Here is a 24,879-nt window from a genome sequence, read left to right as displayed (position 1 = left end):
CCTGGTTGGGAACTTTTCAGTGGTGACTCGCCAGAGAAATGTTTTGATAATGCTAGTATGGTGTGGAGGATCTACAGTTAGTATATAGTGCAAGCCAGGAAGAAATACACAAAGAATTGGGGGTGGGTGGGAGGGTTCACTTTAATTGTCTACTGTTTCAGAGGACTCCTGGCCCCATTATATGGTACACATCACCATTTATCTTGATGAAGTTTGCTGCTTCACTAGGACAATAGCCAGTTTTCTAAGAAATACACTGATTTATCACAAGTACAGGAGGGGAGGCTCCAGCCCTTGGTTTATGTAGTTACACCCTTGATGGATAACCCATCTTTTGAGGGAACAATAGGGGGAAAAAAGTCCCTTGGTCTCTTTTTAATGAGACTTAAATGGGTGTTTCTGTGCAGACTTAACAAGGTTTTAATGTAAAGTAATATGCATCTCTTCATATATCTGTCTTGCTTTATTTAGAGGCCTGATTCTGCAAATACAGGGATCAGAGATTGACCCTTTGCATTTTTCTCAAAAGAATATAATTTTAAAAGCTTTGTTCTCTTAGGATGAAATATTATATATGGAAAAAAACACAAGGAACTTTTACTGCCACATTTCAAATTACCATTATTAACCTCAGTACTGCAATATGTCAGGGCCAAACAGTAAGTCAGATTTCAGCGACTTTGATAATGATTCTTAAACCTAGATCGATCTCCTTCTATACTAAATTAAATGAGCAGCAATTCAATAAATGTAATTTATACTCTTTAATAAAGGCTTGCTATTTTTATTTTATTATATCAGTTTTCTTGACTGGTACAAGACACCTGTAAGTACATATAACTGCAATGCAATAGGGAAGGAGAAAGGGGAGACTTCACAGTTGAACTGAACAGAAGACACAGCTTTTGATTGTGCCAGTTACTGTTCCTTTATGACATGCAAAGATAGCCACAAAGTTATTTCTATTTTAAAAAGTTTTCTGCTTGTTTTTTTACCTTAGAAACATCATGAATTAATTATTTTCCTTCCTTGTATCTTCCACAGGAACCTGTAAAGGACTAGGGAACTGGAGCAGGAGCATTCTCAGTCCTCTAAGAGTTATGAGTTTGAATTTTACACAAACAAATTTTCCTCCTACACGTTTGTCAGGAGTTTGAGTTAAACAGATGTTACAACCAAATCCACAAAAACTAGATTTAGACCATTTGTTAATGTCATATGACCACTAGTTCTCCTCTACCCAAAAAAGTTCTCCAGAAAGACAATGGACATCAAGACCTGATAATTCTCTTGTAAATGCAAAGGAACGATTTACAAATAAATAAATAAATACATAAATAAAGTTTTTCATGCCTTTCTAGAACACCAAGTAGCAAAACAGGACACCATTTTTTTAGTTTACCGTTCACCTTTAGTGAATGAAACCAATTAATTCACTTGAAAAGGAAGGAAATTGGGGAAGCACACATTGCTACTTGACCTTGTTTAAAACGATTACATTTAAAATGGTTCAAAAATGAGATTGGAAAGATGCTATGAGCAACTGTTTATATGACTATGTTTAGCCTTCCCCACAACCTTGCCTATCGCCCAAAAATGTACTTTAAAATTAGCAACAATGATATTGTGAATGTCTTGGAATATCTTTTTAAATATCTAAGAAGTTACATACCTGGCAGTATCCCACTGTTTTATTATGGTGCCCATATGCTACTAATACATTGTAGAGTGTCTGCTGTAAACAGGGATCAGCAGTTTTGCGGAATTGTACATTATCTGGAAATGTTCTGTTCATGTCTAGAAAAAAAAGAAATGAAAGGACCAAATTTAAGCCATGTTGCCATGCTCCTTAATAAATCTTAGACTTGTAAGATGTACAACTGAAATCTGACCATGGGCTCAGAGAAAAGGAGTCTAGTAGAGGAAGTTAGCAAGAAACGACCTCAACACCCTATTTTAGTTCATTAGCCTACATTCAAAAGAGATCCATTCCTAGAAAGAATGACCTCTCTGAGCTAGGGGTGACTTACAGTCTCAAGCAGGATTCTAGGCAGAGACTGATTTATGGGCAAATCCCAGGAATTGATTACATTTCACATAACCCGCTTCAGCAATTTAAACTAACACACCATGTACCGAATTTATCTAGTGCAGTGCTAAGGTATTAGCTGCAGCGCTGGGAAGGGATAGTCTCACAACAGATCGGTTTAGTTTTCAATGAATCAGAGTTGTCCTTTGCTGAACTTATCTATGTGGATTAGCCCTAAACAGTTCATTTTTAAAAGATTCTATTCTCATAACTGTTTGACTGTTATGTTTGACTCTAGCATATATATATATATATATATATATATATATATATATATGCGCATGCAATTACACATTGTCACATCCTGGAAAAAAAATCTGCTTCTTTACTCATGCAAGGTCATACAGAAGGAGATTTGTCAAAGAAAGCAGAGATGCCTATCCATGTATTTCAAGTTTAGTCTTTACATTTGATCTGTGATTAAACAATTTCAAAGCAGTAATTTCTTAAAGAGCCACTGTCCGGTCAAATTTGGTCCAAAATTTAATTCTATGAAAATATGCTCAAGACTTTAAAGGAAATAAAAATCTCCTTTTTTTTTATTTTAATTCTAATGGAAAAATCTAAACCTGTTTTCTGCAATGTTTGCTATACACATTAAACAATAGACCACTTCACTTTAGTATTTAATCCACTTCTAGACACTTTCATTGTTTTAACAGAGAGAAAAGCAGGACAACAACAAGCAGCACGAATAGTGAAAAATAAATTTAACTTTTCAGGGCTAATTAGGCAAATAAGGCAGTTTGTATACATTAAATGAATATATAATTACACATGCAAACTCATGGGTGTATGAGCACATGCATCTATGTGTAATCGCACATATTATACACACACACACACACCATCAATTTGTTGCAGGATCTTTATTGCTCTCTGGAGCACAGTGCACATTCATCCATACAGATTTTTAAACTGATTCTGTCCCTTTAATCAAGTTAATCATCACCTACTCAGCTTTAAGGACCCACAACCTAAATTAGCAAAAAAAAGTCTCACACTTTCTGAAAAATCAAGCCACTTTAAGAGGTCTCAAGTTGAACAACTAAAAATCACTACTCGCTTTTGGAAAATAGAGGCCACTACGCAAAAACTGGTCAATATTCTGGCAGCTGGATTTAATTTAAAATGACAACAAAAGCAACTTCACTTTTATGGTGGTCAATATCCAAGGCCACACTAAATTATTTAAACATAACCAAAATGTTTGAACAAGCAAGTCTAACTATAGCATCCCACACAGATATGCCTGACCTCTGTACATCCTAGGAGATATTTTATCTTAGTGCTTTTCCTTCTTAAAGGAAACAGTTTGTTATGACTGGCTTCCATGACAAAAAGCTTAAAACTGAGAGAATCTATGAGAAGAAAACCCGTAAAAATCATGGTTTGTGCCAGGGAATTCACAGCCAAGATAAATTCATTGGCCTAATCACCACTTCTTCCTTTTAAAATCAATAAATCAGTTATGGAGTCATAGGACAGGGAAATACTGTAATTCACTCCCATGCAAATTTAAAAATCAAGGAGACCAATAACCCTAACAAGCTTGTGTGACAGTCTGATAGTTATAGGCTACAGAAAACTTGTTTTGTTTCTGTTGGCAGAAAGTGTGGTATCTGCATAATCAGAATACTTTTTTTTTTTTTAATCTTTCTTACAGTAAAGTTACAATAAAATGTTCACACACTACACATTACTGATTACTTATTTGGGATCAGGTTAATATACAAAGAACCAGGCTAAAGACTCTGGCTTGCTGGCTGAGGAGCCCTTTTCCTCTGAGTATGCTAAAAAGAGTGACCAAATTCCTAAATACCTATCCTCTTGTGAACGTACTTGATGTGAAAGCTTTTCCACCACAAAAACAATCCATATTTTACAAAACCACACACATTTTTCCAATAAAGTGGGATATAAAATGTTATTACTAACAATACAAAAAGGGAATTTGTTGTTCTGTTTAAAATGTTGATCCTTTACTGGAGCATTAAGTAAGCAGGTCAGGGGATCTCTAGGATGCTGGCTTTTTGTCATGTAATCAGAATAAGTTTATTAAAGTATACTTTGGAAATTGCTGGAGAGATTAGAGCTGACATATGCCGACAGGCGCTGCCCCCGCAGCTCCCATTGGCCACGGCTCCCGGCCAATGAGAGCTGCGGAGGCGGCACTCGGGGCGGGGGCAGTGCGCAGAGCTTCCCTGATCGCACCTGTGCCTAAGACCCAGAGGGACATGCCAGTCCCATCCAGGAGCTGCACGGAGCCAGGGCAGTCAGGGGCCTGCCTTAGCTCCGCTGCACTGCTGACGGACTTTTAACGTCCCAGTTAGAGGTGCTGACCGGGGCTGCCAGGGTCTCTTTTCGACCCGGCGTTCTGCTCAAAAACTGGATGCCTGGCAATCTTATTTGTAGGTTGTCTACCAGAACTGTAGACTCTTCATGAGCAGAAAGTGTCTTTTAACATGTCTATAATATTTAGTATAGTAGGCTGCATGTGCATTATTTCTGCATTTACAGAAATAATAAAATATACTGTTGTATTTCTTCCTCCAATGCAGTACTGCCAACCACAAGCATTCAAAAATCATGAGTCAGGCCCTCAAAATCATGAGTTTTTAAACATAATAAGTTTGGAGTTCTTTCTACTTGTCTTTGAACCTTTAGGTCCTAATTTTGTTGCCATCGTCAAGTTGTGGTAATGATTAAAATGAGATTCTCAGATTAATTTTCCTTGCTTTGATGGTGCTAATAGAAGTATCTTAGGTAAAACTATTACCTTAGTGCTAAAACTACAGCACTTTATGGAGCATGACTGCCAGAAGATTTTGAGAGAATCACACAAATTGCAGATTTGTGAAGCGAATACTAACAAGATTACATATTTTTCTTTACTTTACCTTTTAAATCTATCGCAGCATTAGAAATATTTAATATAAAGCAGGAATGTGCTGAATATTAAAATTAAACTGACAAGTTACACTGAAATGGCATTCAGATGAAGCCAAATATCTGAATAATGGACAGGAACACAAAGTTTCACGAAATTTAAAAATTGCGTAAATCTTTATTTTTTTCCTACGCTCTCACATATGCTCATGTTATTCTTTCACCTCTAACAATATTGTTTTCTATTTCTTATACAGCTACACAGAGATAAAAGACCATGGCACGGCTGTCACTGGGCTGGGTCAATTGACTTGGGTTTGGGCTCTGGTGCTAAATATTGTTGTACAGACGGTTGGCCTCAGGCTGGAGCCCAAGCTCTGGGACACTCCACCCTCACCATCTCTCCTCTTCTTCTCGCAGCTTAATCTGTTTTTTCAGTTCCTTATTCACTATTCATTTTAATTCCCATTATCTCCAATTCTCCCCGTTAGTCTTTTCCTCCCTCCTTATTTCTTCCTATAACTCACTTGTGTTCCCTTTCCCCCTCATCCCAACACAGCGCTTTGTTTCACAGACTGACTTAGCCAACCAGTCACCAGCTGTGCTGGTGAGGTCCCTGGTTTTACTGCCTAGCATTGCAGAGGGATTGCTCTCATTGCCTTCGCTCTCTAGAGGCCACTGGTCAGGCTGACCTTGGACAATCATCTTAGTTGCTCCCTCTACACATCCCTAAACTGCAGCTCACAGTTCAGCATGGGAATACTGAAGCTTGATGATTTCTGGTCTGGACATTCTTCCTGCAGGAGTCTGAAAATGCATGTTCCAAAATGCCTTACTCAGGTATGTAAGGCAAAACTCCCACAAGCTGCTGCAGATATTTTGTTTTAAAATTGAAAGCTGGCCAAATAACTTTTTTTCCAAGGACAAAGTTGCTACAAAGTTAAGTCAATTACCCATTTCTAAGATAAAATTTGGTACAACCCTAACTTAAAGCACCTGATACTTTCAATAGTCATGAAAAAGAAAAAGAATGCCTGCTGGATCTGTCATCCTAATGAAACAACTTTAGAGCTGTGCAGACACCGAGGACAGCAGTGCACAATGAAACAATCACAGAACTGTGCCAATTTGTGTGTCAGCTTCTTTAGAAAAATGTCATTATTACAGTTGGATCAGTCTGAATATCAAGTAACCGCAATCTACTTACCACCACCACCCGGCCATTCATTTTAAGTTTGGAAGGAGCATTGTTGAGTCTCAAGAGAGTGGTGTTATTACAGAATTTGTGGCTATTCTAGTTTTCACATTAATCATTATTAAACCACTACTAAACATTTACAGAAATACAGCTTTACTGCCACACACAATTTAATGTCACTCTTACTTAACAATACATAGTTATTGACTATATGTAGAAACATTAGGACATAACCTGTCTTGATTGCTTCCACCAGTGTGTCACTTTTCTCTCCCTCAAGTAGTTTATTATAGTATCCAGGGTTTTGTTCCATGTTGGCCTGCGCTCCACTTACAATCATCCAGATCAGCGCACGATGCTCATTGGGAATGCCTTTTCTGATATATCTCTTCACTGCAATGCAACAAACAAAAAGTTATTTTCTTCTGGAAACAAACAGGAAGTTGAGAGGTTCTAGGAGAACTCTTGACAAGCATTCATTGATTACAATGCTTCCTCCCTCCTCCACGTAAGAGGCCAAAAGTGAAGACAAACATTTACTTATTGAGTATGCAGCAAATTTCAGTGGCCAGAATATACTGTACTATACTCAGTGTCAAAATACAGCCACAAACACACACAAAACCCCAATCTCCCCTCCCACAAAACACACAATTAAGCAGGTGGTTTCCAGTGACTCCACAAATTCATCATAAAGCTGTCCTTTTCCACAGACTTAATGTATACATACTACAGGGAGAGTGAATTATGATCAGCTGAACACTATCCAGTACATTAGAGTTTTAATTTTCCCCCCTCCCTTTTCATTGTGATGTTCTCTTGGATGGAGATTTGAAAATAAATGGTTTTTCCATTGATTTTTTTCTTTTTTCATTTGTCAAATATTGATTTTTCTTCTTTCCTTGTATGTCTAACAGGACGTTGACATTGTGGTTTTTTGTTTGCTTGATTATGCATCAGTATCACTAAGGTGGTTAGCATGAATCTGGGATTAGGGTTTGGCAGTTCACTAGTGCTGCTGCAAAGCCCAGTAATAGAAACACTAGACCCTGCAAGTGCATATTTAGTCACTCAGGGCTAGTGGCTACTGTCTGAATGACCCTATTGGAGAGCCAGGAGGAATGAGAGAGAAACAATGGATTTTTTCACATGATAGCTGGAGAGGCTTTTGTTTTTATAAATCCAGACCAATTCCCTGTCACACACACACTCCACCCACCCTCAGATTCTTACCACGTTAATGGGCATCAAATTATAGGTCTAAACTACATGCCAGTATCCTTTTAATACCTCTTCACCATGTCCTCTCTTATTAACACACACCTAAGCATGAGCAACAAGGATACAAGCTTACAGGAAGATTCAATAACACAGGAATAGCTAAAGTAATTGCCTCCTAGGAAAGGTATCTGAATACTCACAAACACCTGCTGCTCAGAAGTGGTATTCCTAAAATACCAGCCACGTCATTTAAAAGCCACTGTGAATCATGAAGCTCAAGAAATACTGTAGATATGTCCTGCACTACCTAATTTCAAGTGATTAGCCCTGCCTAAGCCAAGAGGTATGTATATGTGAAAGAATCTATGCATGCCCCTAAAAGTGTACTCACTTGTTAGGTTGAGGATTATTTGGTTTTATCATAATGAATATTATGCCTTTTTCTTAAAAGGATTATTCCAAAAATGTACTCCCCCTTGTAACTGGTCTGCTCCTGGCATAACTATTTACTCTGAAAGCCTAGCCAGCATCAAACATAAATCTAAATCAAATGCAGGAAGCAGGGACAAGCCTTTGACTTTGGTATCCAGTACAAGGGGACAGCAGCCCTGCAGCTTAACATACTCTCATTACTCCTCAGTGTCACTGTCCTCATGACAACAAATGTCCTTAGGCTTTCAATGAGAAAGCCCAAGTATAAGGGATATACTGTTGACCACATACCCCCAAACTCAGTTACAAACAAGGCAAGTTCTTCTGCAAATATTAGCACTACACATCAGAGCCTTTTTACAGTGCTGCCTCCCTCATGTCATTATAATGCCTAACATAGTGGATTTTAAAATAAAGCAAGAACTGCCCACCATCATCCAAGAGAAACCCAGCCTACAGAGGTGATACAGGAGCTCTAAAAAGAAAGGTTAGTTATAATTTTCCAAAGTATTATTTTCTATAGTTGATAGGAAAGTGACTGGGAGGCAGGCTAAGAAAAAACACAAGAACATTTCATAGAGTAGAATATCCTCCAATTACAATACTTGTAATGCTCCTTAAAAGAAGTTACATCTTGCATGATTCTTCCTCCCTCACCGGACTCAGACTGCAAACTAATCCAAAGGTCCTGATCCCACAAAAGACTCCAGAAGAGCAGGCCCCTGAATCCACGCAATGCTCCACGGACTATCAAGGTTGATGGCACACTTGGTGTCATTTGCATGAACAGCAGTACATGTAATCTCAGTTTAAACTGAGCCTGCCCACTTGTATAATAAATGAAAAAACCTTTAAACAAGGTATGTTGTCTGTATAACACTAGTGAAAAGATGCTGCCAACCTGAAATCTAGTCCATTTGTAATTTGGAATGTACAGCTGTATTCGGTTTAATAGGATTTTGAAAATTACTCTAGTTCACTTCTAAAATTATTAGAAGAAAAATTGAAACCATGTCCAAATACCTCACATCTGAGCATGCCATATCCAGTCGGGACAACAAGCTACAAAGTGGAAACACACAGGAGAAGCCTGTGCATTCATTCAGCCTTTGATATGACATTTCTGACAGGTTACAAATTATAGAATCTGGTTTCACAAATATGCTGTATGTCCACAAACTGCAGACCCTTTTCCAACCCACAGCAGCTTAGTGCATTCGCATCAGAAGGCTGATAAGGTTTACAGTAAGTACTTTCTGCTACAAGTTGTTTCCAGCAGCAAGTAGGTTACTTGAATTTCTTACACAGGCACATTGTAGGTGGGAATTAAAGTAACTTTCAGTGGTCACGTAAGGCTCTCGTATTGCACCTCTGGTGCTTGTTGACCAGCTGTAAATGAATCAAAGCAGCAAGCTGACTTGCGACACTGTAAAGAAAGCACAGATTGCAACAGAACAGCTGGGGGGCAGGGGAGAAGAAGGCAGGAAGGAGAAAACTTGTCAGGTAATGGGAGTGTGAGTGAGAGAGAAAAAAGAGGAGCAAGAAGAAGAACCAAGGCTGGGGAAATGAAAGACAGCAGGACTGAAATAGCTAGGACAAGGTGAGGAACAAGGTAGAAGCAGGAACAAGGTAGTAGCAAATACTGGATGAAAAAAGAGCAAATGGAATGATGATCAAAATTCATATGACCCATGTTTCTGGAACTCTGTGATCAAGGGTAACAGGATATACAGCAGAACAGTTGTTAAAGCACCCTAATTAGTTTTCTTTCAAGCAGAACAGAACTATGAATGTACACATGCCATGTCAGACACAAGGCATCTGCATGCAACAAATCAGCACAAAAATATGCTGTATTTCCAAATTAATGAATTAGCATTACATCCCTTCTTCTTGTCAGTATGATAGGAATTAGGAGCCTGGGGAACTTATGGGCGTGGAACTGCCGAGATATCATACATTAAATGGTCCTTTGAGGTCCAGTAGAACTACACTACACATTCTGAAAGGGTCTCAGATCTTCCCTGGGGAAGTAGAAAATTAGGGTGTGGGTTGTGGAGGTTCTCAGAGGAACTGTATGGAAGAACTGTAAGTTAAATACTCCTCACTCTGTTTTGCATTATGATCAGTTTGTCTTTGGAATAGACATTACAGGATCACCAAATTCAGACTCCTAAAGCATCAGAGCAATGAAACCAAAAGGTGGGGGTCGGGAAGATGAAGGGTTCCGAGGATTAACAGACTGACATGCCACTGTTCCAATGGATGAGTGATCCTGAAGGATAAGAATGTCCTCACAAACTGGCAACTATCCATATATGTTTGTGTCCAGTATGGGAATATACCACAGACATGGTGGGTCCTAGTACCTGTACCCTGGGGCAAGTGTTTAAATCAACACTTTTACAGAATAAAAGTAATCTGCCACTTTCCTCCTCCAGCGTTTCCAGCTTTAGCAATTTTGGGGTGTCACTGCACAATGGAGCATGGAAGATTTGTCATTATAATGTGCGTTTACAGTAACTCCAAACAGACTGCCTCAGCTCTGCTGTATTCCTTTATATTGATCATATTCTTTCTAAAGGTGTGTAAGAAAGTATACTGTAAGCAATTCTGATTATCTTTAGTAAAAAGTTAGTAACTGAAAAATTGATGCAACAGCCATCCAGGATCTCTCTATTGCCATTATGCTTCACGTCCTTCATCCACACATCAGATGTAATGGAACCCCTAATTCCAGAAACAATGGCAGAGATTTTACAAGTATGATGTAATGCTAACACTGTAGTAAGAGCTATTACTTTTGTTGCTGCATTAACTCCCCCCCCACACCCAAAAAAAGTAGTAAGCGAAGCCTAGTGCTGAAGCACACCTCTGAGGTTTTAGGTGCAATTCAAGGGCTTGTCTACCCAGGGACACTCAGGAAAATTAGTCCAAATTAACTTTTTAAGTGGATTAGTTGAATTAAACTAAACCATATTAAGGCTACTTTAATGTTTGTGCTGGGCACCATTGTGAGAATTCCAAATAGGATCCCCAGAAAGGACATATTGGACACATCATTAAGTGCAAAGGGAAAAATTAAGAAGCTTACACAGAAAAATTTCACTCCCACAAGGAAAGGAAGAGAACTTGCAGCCTCACATGATTCCTTGCCCACAATAACTCCCTTTAATTACATTTCCCCCCTCCAGTTTCACACCCTAGACTTCCATACACTGGGCTATTGTAAGAGGTTTTCCTGCTTTTTTGAACTGGCAATTAAGAGTTCTGTTAACATCTTCTCAAATATTTGCACCTAGTTCTTCTGTTAATTTTACTTTCTCTGTTTTTAAATTTTGATGATTAAGTCTTAGCTCATAATAGTGCTTTTTAGCCGTAAGACAACCCCCTTTTCACAGATGGCGGAAAAGGAGGCACTGAAAACTAAAGAAACTTGCAAAGTGTCAGAGAACGAATCAATGGCTCGCCAAACCTGGGAGAAGAACTCAGATCTCCAGTTCTTTATACTTTCTGCTGCACCATGCAACTATCCTTTAATGAGGTCGCTTGAATACACAAATATGTAAAGTACTATAAGCAAATAGTAACAAAAAATCTGGTCTCTCACAGGTAGAATCCTTCTTGATTATAGATATAGTGACTAAGATATTATGATACACATCAAATAGGATTACTCCCTTGTGAGCTTTAAATCAAATTGATTATCCCTAGCACAACAGCACATTTGTTTGCATATTATTACTGAATTCAGTCTGTTATTACTTAGAGCAGAAAAGACATTTAGTATTGTGTTCTCAAGTGCAAGCCAATTTAAATTTAAGTTCTATTCTCAACACTGATTTACATTCAGGTCCAATAAGATACAAACATATAACTTACCTTTTAAACTTTTCCCTATCCCATTATTCCCCTTTAGAAGCTTTGACCATTTTATTGCTCTTCTAGTGAGTATCACCAGATATCTAGAAAAGAATTCTTCATATGACACATAATCAAAGTCTTCTGGCCTTTCAAATCCATATGGATCAACCCTACAATATAAAAAGTTATTGTACACAAAATTTCTCCACATGCAGATTTAAAAAGTATGCTTTAGTAAAGTAAATTCTGGTGGTATTTCTGAAAAACAGTTATGGAACAACAAAACAATGAACTGGAATGTATGTAATTTATGGTCCATGCCAGACTTCATTGCTTTTGGCAATAGAGAGATTCAGAGCCGAAGATCTATTTTGTAGACAATTGGCTTAAACTGTAACTAATTGGGGAGAGGTTTTCATAATACAGAAAAAATAGGCAATAACAAATGCAAAGAATATAGATTGCAAAGGTAAGAGTCTATGGTTCAAAGATGCAAAAATTTAGTTTTTCCGCTAGTTCTATGCTAGTAATAACTGATTCAGTTACAAAGATGACCTTTAAAATGTGCTATGTTTTGTAACTTTTTGGCAATAACCTATTTAAAACAAAACACTCTGAAAAGTGACTACATAGTAATGGCCTCCATTTCCCCCTTCACCAGATCTACTCCATGTGTGTGTGTGGCATCAGGTGTACTTATTTACAATAATTAGGGTTTTTTGTTTTTACAATTTTTTATTCCCATTAGCAATGAAGAACCAACACTGGCTATTGAAAAGTGAATTGGATATTATTTTGGCTCATATGTCAACTGAAGTGGTGATAGATCCCACCTGTGCAAAATACTTTGTGTGGAAGGACCATTACACTTGCCCCAGTGAAGTCAATGGGTCTTTGCCTGGGCACAGGGATCCACTCATGCAGAGCGGCTTGCAAGATATCAAGGCCTAAATTCCAACTGTGAGGGCAAATTCAGCTCTCAGTTACACAAGTCCAGCCTTCAATAATGACATATGGAATTGCACGGGTGTAACCATAGGGAGAATTTGACCCATTGAATCTTTTATTGGTGGTGATACATGAGTCAGAAGAAGCACTACTGGATGTTCAGACCCACTGAGTTTACAGGGCTGGCAGTTAGAAAAAAAGTCATCTTTCATTTGTATGCTGACCAAATTTGATGTGGAATCAGAGACAGATACAAACATTGAACCCTATAATACAGTTTTTAAAGTCAGAGTCACTAATCATTTAATCATGGTCTTATTCGGACATTTTTTAATTTTATTTTTCATTAATTTTATAATTAAAGAAACCTTTCACACTCATACACACAGCATTAAGACAATTCAAGAAAGCATAACACTTCAACCCACTCATGTCATGTTTAGGATTCTGATAATAAAGATAGAGAACACAGATTCATTTCATAATTCAGTCTCACTGTTGGGAAGCAGGAAGGAGACAGGTTTCAAAAATTATGACAATATTCTCCTCAACAGTTAGGTAATCCCACATCTACAGGCACTGTGCCTTATCCGAAGTCCTGGGTGGTCTCCTGATTTTACAAAATTTTCTTGTTTGTTGTTTAACAGAAGCTTGTATGTATGTCAAAGCCATTAATCTATTATTTTTAAGCGATTCTTTGTTCCAGTGCATCACTAATGGTTTTTTGGAAACGGAGAGAATGACACTGACAAACTTCCCTTCGGAATGTATTCATCCTCTCTAAACCCCCACGGCATGACACACTTCTAAGCTTTGTTTGACAATAGTTAATATTCACATTTCTATATTTACTATCTCTAACCTTTCTAGCAACAGGTATATATCATTAATAAAATTATACAAAACTGTTTTACATCTATTTATGGAGAATGTCTTGTAAAACAGATATTTAATTACTCATTATTAATCTTTCCAAAGTCATACTTCCATAGACTTTGCTTTGCCCCAAACCCTTCATTATTTCATGTAAGAAATGGATAGAAAAGATACCACTTTGAAGGCCCACTACCTAGAAAAAGTATCTCTTTCCAAGGACTGAAAGTTGGGTTTCGTGGATCCTGCGTTTTTTTTTTCCTTCTTCCAACTGAAGAAATGGTTTAAATATAAAAAATAAATAAGCAAATGATTAAAAAATATTTTGAATTGCTGCACCTCCTTTCAATTTTTATGGGCATTAAAGGTTATCTACCAAGAGAAAATCTTAACAGAACATATGTCCCTGTGTAAGAGGCTTTTGAATGTTAATCTCAGTTTTGTTTTTTTTTGTTGGTTTTGTGGGCGGGGGACTTTAGAGCCATTTAATCCAGTGAAGCGCCAATATATTGTGATATAGCCCTCCCTAAGAGAGAAAACCTCAAAAACATGGGCTTACCCAGCACAGTGAAAATGCTATTGCTAATTATTAAGGAAAATCTCAATGGTGCTGTCTAGCTGCAACAACGGGAATGAGGGCAATTTTGATCAATAAGTAAAATTACAGCGAAAGTGCCATTTCTTTGGGGAAAAAACACCCACAAACGCGCCCTTCAGCACAGAGCCAGCCTTTGCCAGCGTCCTCAGCTTTAACCCAGACTACGGAGGAATCTCCCTCCAAACAGCAGTGAGCTGGGAGCCCGGCCGCCCGCCCGCCCTCCGGCTCCCTGCCTGCAGCACACGCGGCACCTACCCAAACACACAGGGGAGCGAAGTACAGCGCTAGGGCGGGAGCGCTTAACAAGGAAACGAACCCCCCCCCGAAGCGGACCCCCGCCCCAGCCCGGGCATGTGTACCTGGGAATGCCGGCCCCAGGCTCCCGCGCGCCGCCTTCGCCCTCCTCCATGGCCGGGCAGCGCTGGGGGCTGCCCCGGCAGAGACGGTTCCGCGCCGCGCTGGCCCGGCGGCGGCAGCACTAGCGGAGCGTGCGGACCTGAGCGGAGTTTCTCGCCGGGCCACTCCAGCGGGAGCGAGCGCTCCTCACACAGGGCAGCAGCGGCGGCAACAGCGCCTCCTCCGCCGCCGCCTCCTCGGGACCGGCCCCATAAGGAGCAGAGGCTCCAAAGTTCAGCCCCTCGGCGCCCCGGGCGCTCCTTCCTCCTCCCCCGCGAGAGCTGCCGTGACACACCGGAGAGACACGCGGGGAGGCAGCGCTTGGCCTCAGCCTGCGGGCAGCTCCCGTGCCAGAGCCCGCTCGGCGCAGTGCCAAGGCAGCTGCCACGGCCCGCCCCCACCTGGGCTGTCACCTGAGGCGCTGCTGCCCCCGGGAGCCCAGCGCTAAGTTGCGGAGGTTGCTGCTCCGGCAGCGCAGCGCGATGCAACCCCCTCGGGGCCGGGCCGGGCCGGGCCGCCTCCGGGGCAGAGCCCTTGTCTCCAGTGACTCCGCCTCACCTGCCCCTCCTCCACTGCTCTTTCCCTTACTCCCGACTCTCCGAGGGGCGGGATCCCGGGCCCCGCCCGCTGACTCCTGTGCAGCCGGCCGGGAATCAGCGGGCGGGCGCTGCAGCCTGTTCCCGCTTCCCCGCCCGCACTCGGGGCCAGGCTCCCTTAGCAGGGTCGGGCTCGCGCCCTGGCGAAGAGGGGTCGGTGCCTGGCCGGTCCCCGCGCTGCAGCGGAGCTTCTTCCTTTGCAGCTGAGCTCCTGAGACCAGCCCCGCCTCTCTCGCTGCTGCGCGGCACTTGGCCAGCCTTGCACCCACCCCCACCTATGGCCCCATGCGGCTCACGGGAGTTTGGCTGCAGATCCCGGTGGGAGCGGGCAGGATGATGCTCCCAGACTCTGGCACTTCACTGGCTCAGCAGCTGCAGGCTTCACCTTCCCAGGATGGCATAAAAGGTTGTTACAAAGAGGAGGGAGAAAAACTATTCTTCTTAACCTCTAAGGCTAGGACAAGAGGTACTCCTAGAGGGAATTCTGTGCCAAAAAATTAAAAATGCTGTGCACAATATTTTAAAATTCTGCAAATATTTTGTCAAAATAACACTATATAATCACTAGTTTCAATTATTTTGATAATTTATTACAAAATACCTGTCATCAGCAACCCTACCCCTAGCCCACACGCTCTCACCCTCTACTCCTGCACCACCAGCCCAGACACTCACAGACCCTACCCTTCTACAGCCCAGGGATCCAGAGGGAGAAACAGCCTGATGCTGGGTCCCAGGCTTCCATGGCATTTCTTGTGTGCCACCACCTCCCTCCTTCAGGGCATGCTAAGAACTGCAGCTGCTGGGTGTTGGGATAGTGCCAAATTGGTGTGACCATACTGAATGAATGGCGTGTAACTTGACATGACTTAAACATGGCTGAATGGCTGCAGAGGATCCTGGGAGCAGGTTCCCTTTAAGCAGAAGCAAATTTAATAAAAGACTGGTAAAGTCTGCATGTACGATCAATATTGAACCTATTGGTCAACAAATATGGGCCCATGCAAAAGTAAATATAAAGTTCCAGCATGGAGTACAAGTCAACCTGGTTTTAGCAACCTTACAGCAAGTACATCATGCAGAGAGCCAGAGTGAATGATTGCTGAGTGAGTAAACGTGGGGTGGGGTGATGTTCATTTGGTACCACCACCTCCAACCCCTTCTAAAACACTAAATTAGGTAAAATTAGTAATAACATACCCACTGGGCATGCTTTTAAGACATGTGACTCCTTTGAGGAAAAAGCATATAAGAATCAAGCAAAGTAAATTACTGTGGTTAGGATTCCTTAACGAATGCTTGAAGAAGCAACGCTGCTAGACAGAGTAGCCAAAACTCTGCTCCGCGGGCTTGAGTAGAACTGTGAACCAGAGGGGTCTCAAGGCAACCAAGGTCTTGCTCTGAGGGAATCTGAGACACACCAGAGGGCTGAGGAGAACAGACTTGGAGAGAAGTTATGGAAATTATGCACACCCAACATTAATTTCTGGAAAATTCTGCATTGCGCAGTGGTGCAGGATTCCCCCAGGAATAAAGAAGCAATGGGCTTAAATTTCAGCAAGAGAGGTTTAGGTTGGACATTAGGAAAAACTTCCTAATTGTCAGGGTTGTTAAACACTGGAATGAATTGCCCAGGGGGGTTGTGGAATCTTCATGATTGTCTAACTTGCTTTTAAAAATCTCCAAACACCTGCCAGGGATGGTCTAGATCAGTGGTTCCCAACTAGGGGTCTGGGACCCCCTGGGGGGGCGCAAGCAGATTTCAGGGGGGCTGACAAGCAGGGCCAGCATTAGACTCACTGAGGCCCAGGATAGACAGATGAAGCCCCACCACTTGGTACTGAAGCCCTGAGCCCTGCCACCTGGGGCTGAAGCCAAAGCTTGAGCAATGTAGCTTCTGTGGCATGAGGCCCCAGGCAACTGCCTGCTTGCTACCTCCTAATACAGGCCCTGGGTTTTATATGCAGAAAATCAGTTATTGTGGCACAGGTGGGCCGCAGAGCTTTTATAGCATGTTGGGGGGGAGGAGAGTAATCAGAAAGAAAAAGCTTGAGAACCCCTGGTCTAGATAATACTTAGTCCTTCCATGAGGGCAAGGGACTGGACTAGATGACCTCTCAAGGTCTCTTCCAGTCCTATGATTCTATGACTGGGACTTGCACTGAGCCCAAATAACAAGGGTTTGTAGGGCAAAGCAGGGGAGTTCTGCAGTGGGCCTTTTCTCCTCCCACTGGAGTGGAAGACAAAACTCTCACCAGCAGACACCTGGTCCCTTTGTGCCATTTCCCTAAGGACTTTATGTTAAACCATCCTTATTTTTACCCCCCGCCTTCCGGCCCAGTACTGCTGCTCCCTGACTATTAGTGGCCAAGTTCCCAACATGCAGGATTGGGCCCTTTAGGAGATGCGTGAGCTCAGGATCATGTCTAAGGGGCTTATGTATTTTTCCCTGGTCACAGACGGAGATGAACTCTAAGTAACAGCCTTTCACTGATGCTAAAAGCAGAAACTCCTAAGCTGCCAGGGCAGTTTTAGATACTGTGCTCCGCATGGCCCACCCACACAGAACAATTTGCAGGATTGGTTCAGTATGCAGGCAGGTTTTAAAGATAGAGCAAAAGTGTAACCTGTATGGCAGAAATATCAATTGCATTTTACAAAATAACCAAAACAGGTCTCTGATTTTTCATTTTTTTTTTTCTTTAAAAAAAATTGTGTAATATTAATTTGATTTTTTTTTTTGTTCGGTTTAAAAACATGTATTGTTATTTTTGAAAATTTCTTTAGTTTATTAGTTGCAATGAATTCTTCTCCTCTCTTAGGTCTTAATCCTACAGTAGCTGCATAAGTCTTTCCAGGATCAGGGCCTAAGTGAATTGCACAAGGCCACACAATCCTGCCCTTGGTCACACTGGGGCAAACCTCTCAGCCCACAGAGAGCCCAACTGAAGTGGCTGTGGTTCAGCAGAGGTGCAGATGTCTGTGTCTGGCCATGCAGAGCCATTTGCAGGATCTAACCTTCAAGCATGTGACTAGTCCCATTAACTTCAGTGTGACTAGTCATATGAGTAAGTTACAGATCAGCATAAGCGTTTGCAGGATGGGGGTCATGTTTTAAAAAGTGGCCTCAATTTTGGGAGCCCAACGTTAGATACCTAAGACATGATATTCCAAGGGGCTGAGCAACCACAACTCTTGCTTACCTCAATAGCAGTATGGATATTCACCATCTCTGAATATCAAACATAGGTACCTATTTTAGCACCCAAAAACCAAGACATCAAAATTAGACCCCAATCCTATAAAGCCTTCTGCATGCTAAAATCAATGGGCATAAGTTTTTGCAGGATCAGGGCTAAATCCTGTGGTAGAATAGGGAATAGAAGACAGACCTACTGAATCCCATCCTCTACTTTAACTACAAGTCAGTCCTCCCATCTTTTCATTATACTTTGTCTCACAGAACTGGTATGAATAGGTGTCATTTTGACAATATTTCAGATATATTTTGAATGTTAAACACGATTCATACATCCTCTAAAATTATTTTAAAGGATATTTCTTCTGCAAGAGAAATCTCTTTGAAATACTCACAAAAAAGGGAGAGAGATTTCTAGTGCTGTCTTAAATTCTATTCAAATAGAGGGAATTTGCCTCCAAATGAGTGAGACTTGGCACCTATATTGGTTTGGAGGGTTTTTTTTTTTTTAACTCTAAGTCTGGTAACCTTTGTTTCTGCAGCTTGTGTTTTATTTTTCCCCTGAAGAGCTGATTGGCAGTAAAAGTCAATGTTTTATTATGCTGATATGATAATATTATTAGCTTAAGTTTTTATTTACTTATTTTCTACCATCATGTAACAGACTAAAGCCAGATAAAAATAATGACAGCAGCCAATGAGTTTTCCCTGTTTCCCAAACCCCTCTGTCATTGCAAAATCTGCAGCACACTGTTTCCTTAAAGAGGCGTTTTCCTTCCTTCTGTGACCTAGAGCAAACCAAGAACACACCCACTGCAATAACCAGTCACCTGAAACATAGGTCTTAAGAAACTGTGTGAGAGAACAGTAGCAGTGTAATGATATTCCTGCCTGTGCATTTTTAATCAAGTCCTGACTTTCCAGCAGGCAAGCTCTTAGAAAATTACAATTACTGCCAGAGAAACATCATCTAGTGGAGTCAGCAAGCAAGTGGTTGCTGAAGAGACTGGCTGATAGGATTTCACAAAGGAGATAAACAGCTGATCCCTCCCAGCATGATCCTCAAGGAGGCTGCCTCCTACATATGATCAAAGACAACATACTACACAGAAATATGGACATGGTTCAGCTCCAAAGGCATAAAAAGAAAGGGGGAGGGAGGGAAGCAGATGGTGTTATTCCTCTTAACTGCTTGCCTGAAAATATAAAGTTTGCTGCTAGCCCAGCAAAACGTCCTTGACTTCGTGAACTCTGAAAATCTAGGAAATAGCTGTAAGGTTGTGCATAAGCAGGGTGTAACTTTACTCATGTGAGAGTAGTCCCTCCCACTGAAGTGAATAGAGAAAAGTTATGCACATGCTTGAGTATTTGCAGGATTGGAGAATTGCAGGCTTTGAAAGAGTTTAGGGACAAAGGGTAAAATGTTTAAAAGTGCCTAAATCCCATTTTTAGATGGCAAAGAGTATGTCTACAGTGCAGCTGCCTCCCTGCCTGGGTAGACAGACACATGCAAACTCTACTTGAAATAACATGCCAAAAATAGCAGTGTGGACTTTGTAGCACAGGCTAGCCACCTGAGTGTGGACCCAGGGTCTCGGGCAGGCTTGTACTCAGGTGGCTAGCCTGTGACATCACCTGTGCTGCAATGTCCAAACTGCTATTTTTAGCATGCTAACTTGAGCAGAGCTAGCATGTGTCTGTGTACCCGTGCTGGGAGGCTTGCTTCCAGCTGCTATGTAGATACACTGTTGGGCACTTAATAGCATAAAGATTGAGACTCCGAAAGAACAGATTTTCAAAAGGTATTTAAGCACCTTAAAACATAGATTGAAAATCCCATTAGCTGCCTATCATCAGTTTTACTTTCTTGTTTGTGCATACAAGTAGAATGTTGTCATAATTTGGTTCACAGTAAGGAAGTGTTAAATCCAAAACCTGTTTTCCTTGAAGTTTAAAAAAAAAAAAAAAAAAAAGGTTTTCTATTAGGTTTGAATACACCCTCCCGCATACTGTTTTTATTAAAGACACAGAGCATTTTTCCCAACATTTATGTATTCATTTATAGGTATTTCTATAGAATTCACCATAAGCTATTGGAGCACCTCACACAGATTAAAAAAAAAATTTATCCTCACAACATGTCCTTTGAAGTAGGGAAGTATTATTATCCCCATTTTATAGGTGGGGAAACTAAGAAAAATACCATAGCCCTAATCATGTGAACTACTCAGATGCTAAAATTAAGCACATATGTTTGCAAGAATAGAATCACAGAAATGTTGGGATATAAAGGACTTTGAGAGATCATCTAGTCCCGTCCCCTGCACTGAGGCAGGACAAGTAAATCTAAACCATTCCTGAAAGCTATTTGTCTAACTGTTCTTAAAAACCTCCAATGATGGTGATTCCATGCTCTCCCTTGGAAACCTATTCCAGAGTTTAATTAACTCTATAGTTGGAAATTTTTTCCTAATATCTAACCTAAATCTTCCTTGCTGCAGATTAAGCCGCTGCACCCACAAGCAGCCAAGCTCCCCGCCGTGCCCCCCACCTCACCTCCACCACTTCCTCCCCTGCCCCCTCGCCTCCTCCCTGAGCACGCCATGTCAGGGCCGCCCAGAGGATTCAGGGGGCCTGGGGCAAAACAATTTTGGGGGCCCCTTCCATAAAAAAAAGTTGCAATACTATGGAATACTATATTCTCGTGGGGGGCCCTGTGGAGCCCGGGGCAAATTGCCCCACTTACCCCCCCCGCCCCCCCCCCGGCAGCCCTGCACGTTTCCACTCCTCCCCCTTCCTTCCCCTCCCAGCACTTGCCTCACATGTTGGCTTATATTTAATTTGCAAATCCCTAATACTTTTCAGCAGTACTACTGCCTAGCCAATTATTCCCCATTTTATAGTTGTGCATTTGAGTTTTTTTTCCTTTCTGAGTGTAGGACTTTGCACTTGCCTTTACTGAATTTCATCTTATTGATTTAAAAAACAATTCTCCAGCTTCTCAGGGTTCTTTTGAATTCTAACCCGGCTCTCCAGAGTTCTTGCAACGCCTCCCATCTACATATTTTGTAAGCATACTCTCCACTCCATTATCCAAATCATTAATGGAAATATTGAATAATGCTGGACCCAGGACTGACCCTTGTGGTATCCCACTAGATATGCATTCCCAGTCTGACAGTGAATCATTGATAGCTACAGCACGCTGAGTAGTCTTTCAACCAATTATGCACCCACTTTCACAAGTCAGGGCAACTGCACCTATATTCCCCCTCTGTGGCCCACCAAAGGCACCCACTCTAGGCCTCAGCCGTTGCCTTTCCTCAGCTTGTCTCCACAAACACTTTGTGGCAAGTGGGGGTGTAAATCTGTCCTGTAGTAGCTTCCCACGCACTAAGTGTCCCTGTGGTGCCTGCTGTGGGCACAAAAAGCTCCCTAGTGCACTTTAATCTACTTTCATTTCAAAGCAGGGTAGATCAAAGCACACTGGGGAATTTGTGCGGCAGCAAGGCAAAGCTAACCGCAAAAAGCCAGATTCACGCACTTTGCTTTCCTGGGCTTTCAGACCAGCAGAGCTTTGAGCATGGAGAAAAGGCAGTGCTTTTTGGCATCAGTTTACTAATGTGTATCCCCAAAGCTTTCAAGTTGTTAGTAAATATGTTTGCTAAAATTTGTCCCACTTCTTCTGCCATGTGGAGCATTTGAAACCTTAGTTTCACTTTGGGTACTGGAAGATAGGAGGACAGACTTGCTAAAACATAGAAGAGATAAATTATGAAATTAAAAATGCATGAAAAGGGAAAATATATCTTTAAACACACTGTGAGGGAACAAGTTGATGTATGAAAGACTATTAGTAACATTTTCATTATTTGTATTACCAGGATCCCATTGTGCTAGGCACTGTACAAACAGAACAAAATGATTGTCCTTGTCCCTAAGAACTTACAATTTAAGACAAGAGACAACAGATGGATACAGACAGATGGCAAAATACAAGGAAACAATGAGAATGTATTGGTCAGCATGACAGGCAGTGGTCAGAGCCAGGGGTGAAAGTGGGCAGGTACGACATACTGGTAAGAAGCCGGTACTGGCCTGTACGCAGCCAAAGTTAAAGCATACTGCAGCCCCTTTCCTACCCACCCCCGTCGGCGGTCCTGCCCATAGGGATCTTACCAGCAGGGCTGCTGACAGGGGGGAGAGGAGCAAAAGGGACAGTTGCCCCGGGGCTGGCCATTTAAAAGGGCCCAGGGCTCACGGCAGCAGCTGGAGCCCCAGGCTCTTTTAAATTGCTGCCGGAGCCCCAGGAGACACGGGCCAGGCGGCATGGATGGGCTGGCTGGGGGAGGCTGACTCCCAGCCCCACCTACTTCCACCTGAGTCCCTGCCCCTTCCGCCTGAGGCCCTAACCCTCATTACGTTTTTGTTGGCATCATGGCATAAAGTTTTAAGGAGGGTTTTGAAAGAGGATAACAAGGTGGCTTTGCAGATGTTTATGGGGACCTCATCCAAGACTGAGAGACAGCATAGGAGGAAACACAAAAGTGCTTGTTTGAGAATTTAACAAGAGGGCAATGAAGTCTAACATCACTGGCAATTTAAAGGGGAGAGTCAAAATCTTGAAAGTGAAGGAGAGATGATACATAGGCCATGAAGGGCCTTGAAAGTGAAGACAAGTAACTTATGTTTGAGAAGGTGGAACCAGTGGAGGGATGCAAAGAGGAGGGATGACATGTTGCAAAGATCATCTTCCTAGCCCACCACTTTGAACAGCAATTTGAATGGATAGGAACAGGGCAACATACTCAGAAGAATCAAACAGGCCTGTCACCAAACCAGATCCAGAGAACAGAAGAGTGTGCTGTTTGCCAGGAGCAAGGATATAAGATGTGGACTTGAAGCTGAAGAGCATCCTGATGGGAGTGGGAAAAAAGCCACTGATTGTGCTGCGTGTCAGAATGAATGACACTGCTAGATTCCCATTGGAATGGACCAAGAATGACTATGCTTGACTGGGTAAGACGCTTAAGGAAGTGGAAGCTCAAAGTGATTGTCAGCAGAATACTTCCAGTCCCTAAAGAAGGAGAGCGAAAGTATGACAAGGTAATGAAGATAACTAAAGGATTGGTGCTAATGGATTGGGACCATTGAAAGGCATTAATTGAAAGAAGACTCTTCTCAACTGATGGCCTTCACTTGAGTACCTGGGGTATTAATCTTCTGCTAACAAGGCTGGCATGATTGATAAGAAGGACTGTAAAGTAGGAGATGAGGGGAGAAGGCTGGGAGAGACTCTCGAAATCTCCACTTCTGACTTCAGTACACAGGAACAGGAAAATCAGCTAAATGAAGACACAACCGAGCATAACGAGCTAGAAAACTGGGTGAGGATCAAAAGAAACAACTGAAATGCTTGTACATGAATGCAAGAAGTCTGGACAATAAAATGGAGAAACTGGAACAACTGGTGCAAGAAGCCTAACCAGATATTGTAGGGATTACAGAAACATGGTGAAATAGCACTCAGGACTGGAATACATCTTATGGAAGGATATGCTGTTTAGAAGAGATAGAAATAAAGATAAGGGAGGTGGAGTTGTGCTGTATATCAAAGAAGCAGTAAACTCTAAAGAAATATGAAGTGATAGCATGGACAAAACAAAATCTGTTTGGGTCAAAAGTCACGTTGTGGAAGCAAATTAGATTCTGTTGGGATAGTGTTATAGGTCTTCTATAGACCCCCCCTCCAGGGTCATCCCCAGATATGGATAGTGATCTCTTTATTATTAGAGAGAAATACTTTTGGGAATTGTCATAATGGGAGACTTTAACTTCCCGGATATTGAATGAAGAATAAATGCTACTAATACTGGCAGGGCCAAATTATTCCTCTATGGGATAGATAAAAGTTTTCTTCATCAAATTGTGTCTGAACCAACAAGAGGTGATGCAGTTTTATACTTGGTTTTATTAAGTAGTGAGATCATCATAGAAGATATAACCATAGGAAACAAACTTGAATCAAGAGATCATAAATTGATTCCATTTACATTAAATGGAAGGATAATCAAAATCCAGTCAAACTACAGTTTTTATTTCAAGAGCACAGACCTTGGGAAATTAATGGAATTAGTTAAAGAAGTCAGCTGGACAAAAGAGCTCAGGAACTTAAATGTGGAGGAGACTTATAATTTCTTCACATTAACAATATAAAAACTATCTGAAATTTCCATCCCAAGAAGGGGGAGGGGGAGGGAGTTGTAAGGAAAGGATCCACCTCAAAAAGGTTATTGAGAGTAAGCAGAGAGACTATAGGGAATGGAAAAGGGGGGCTGATCAGCAAAGAAAGATACATCCTGGAGATAAGGAAATACAGGAAAAAAGTGAGAATTGCTAAAAGTCAAGCCTAATTAGCTCTTGCCAAGGAAATTAAAATAATAGTTTTTTTAGTTTTATAAATAAGAGGATAAGGAAAGATGAGTTGGGGCCAGTGTGATGTTCCCCTCTGGTGTTATCCAGACCGGTGATCTGCTAGGTCACTCCAATCCTTGACTCTGGGAACCAGCCTTACCC

General features: G+C 41.5%; 1 protein-coding gene across 2 annotated transcripts in view; it reads right to left on the bottom strand.

Annotated features, from left to right (window-relative positions):
* Positions 1-15,024, bottom strand: part of GRTP1 (growth hormone regulated TBC protein 1) — a 52,253-nt gene extending 37,229 nt beyond the window's left edge. The window contains exons 1-4 of one of the 2 annotated variants that reach the window (XM_054011174.1): positions 14,922-15,024; positions 11,712-11,863; positions 6,411-6,569; positions 1,673-1,797 (exon numbers count right to left, since the gene is read on the bottom strand). In XM_054011174.1, the coding sequence (XP_053867149.1) occupies positions 1,673-1,797; positions 6,411-6,516 (231 nt within the window). In that variant the 5' untranslated portion in view covers positions 6,517-6,569; positions 11,712-11,863; positions 14,922-15,024. The other variant, XM_054011167.1, reaches the window with a different exon arrangement.
* Between the last annotated feature and the right edge of the window lie 9,855 nt (positions 15,025-24,879).

The sequence above is a fragment of the Malaclemys terrapin genome, chromosome 1 (assembly GCF_027887155.1).
Source record: "Malaclemys terrapin pileata isolate rMalTer1 chromosome 1, rMalTer1.hap1, whole genome shotgun sequence".
NCBI classification, from domain to species: domain Eukaryota; kingdom Metazoa; phylum Chordata; order Testudines; family Emydidae; genus Malaclemys; species Malaclemys terrapin.
The sequence above is the reverse complement of the archived record's forward strand: the minus strand, read 5'-3'. Positions and strand labels throughout refer to the sequence as shown.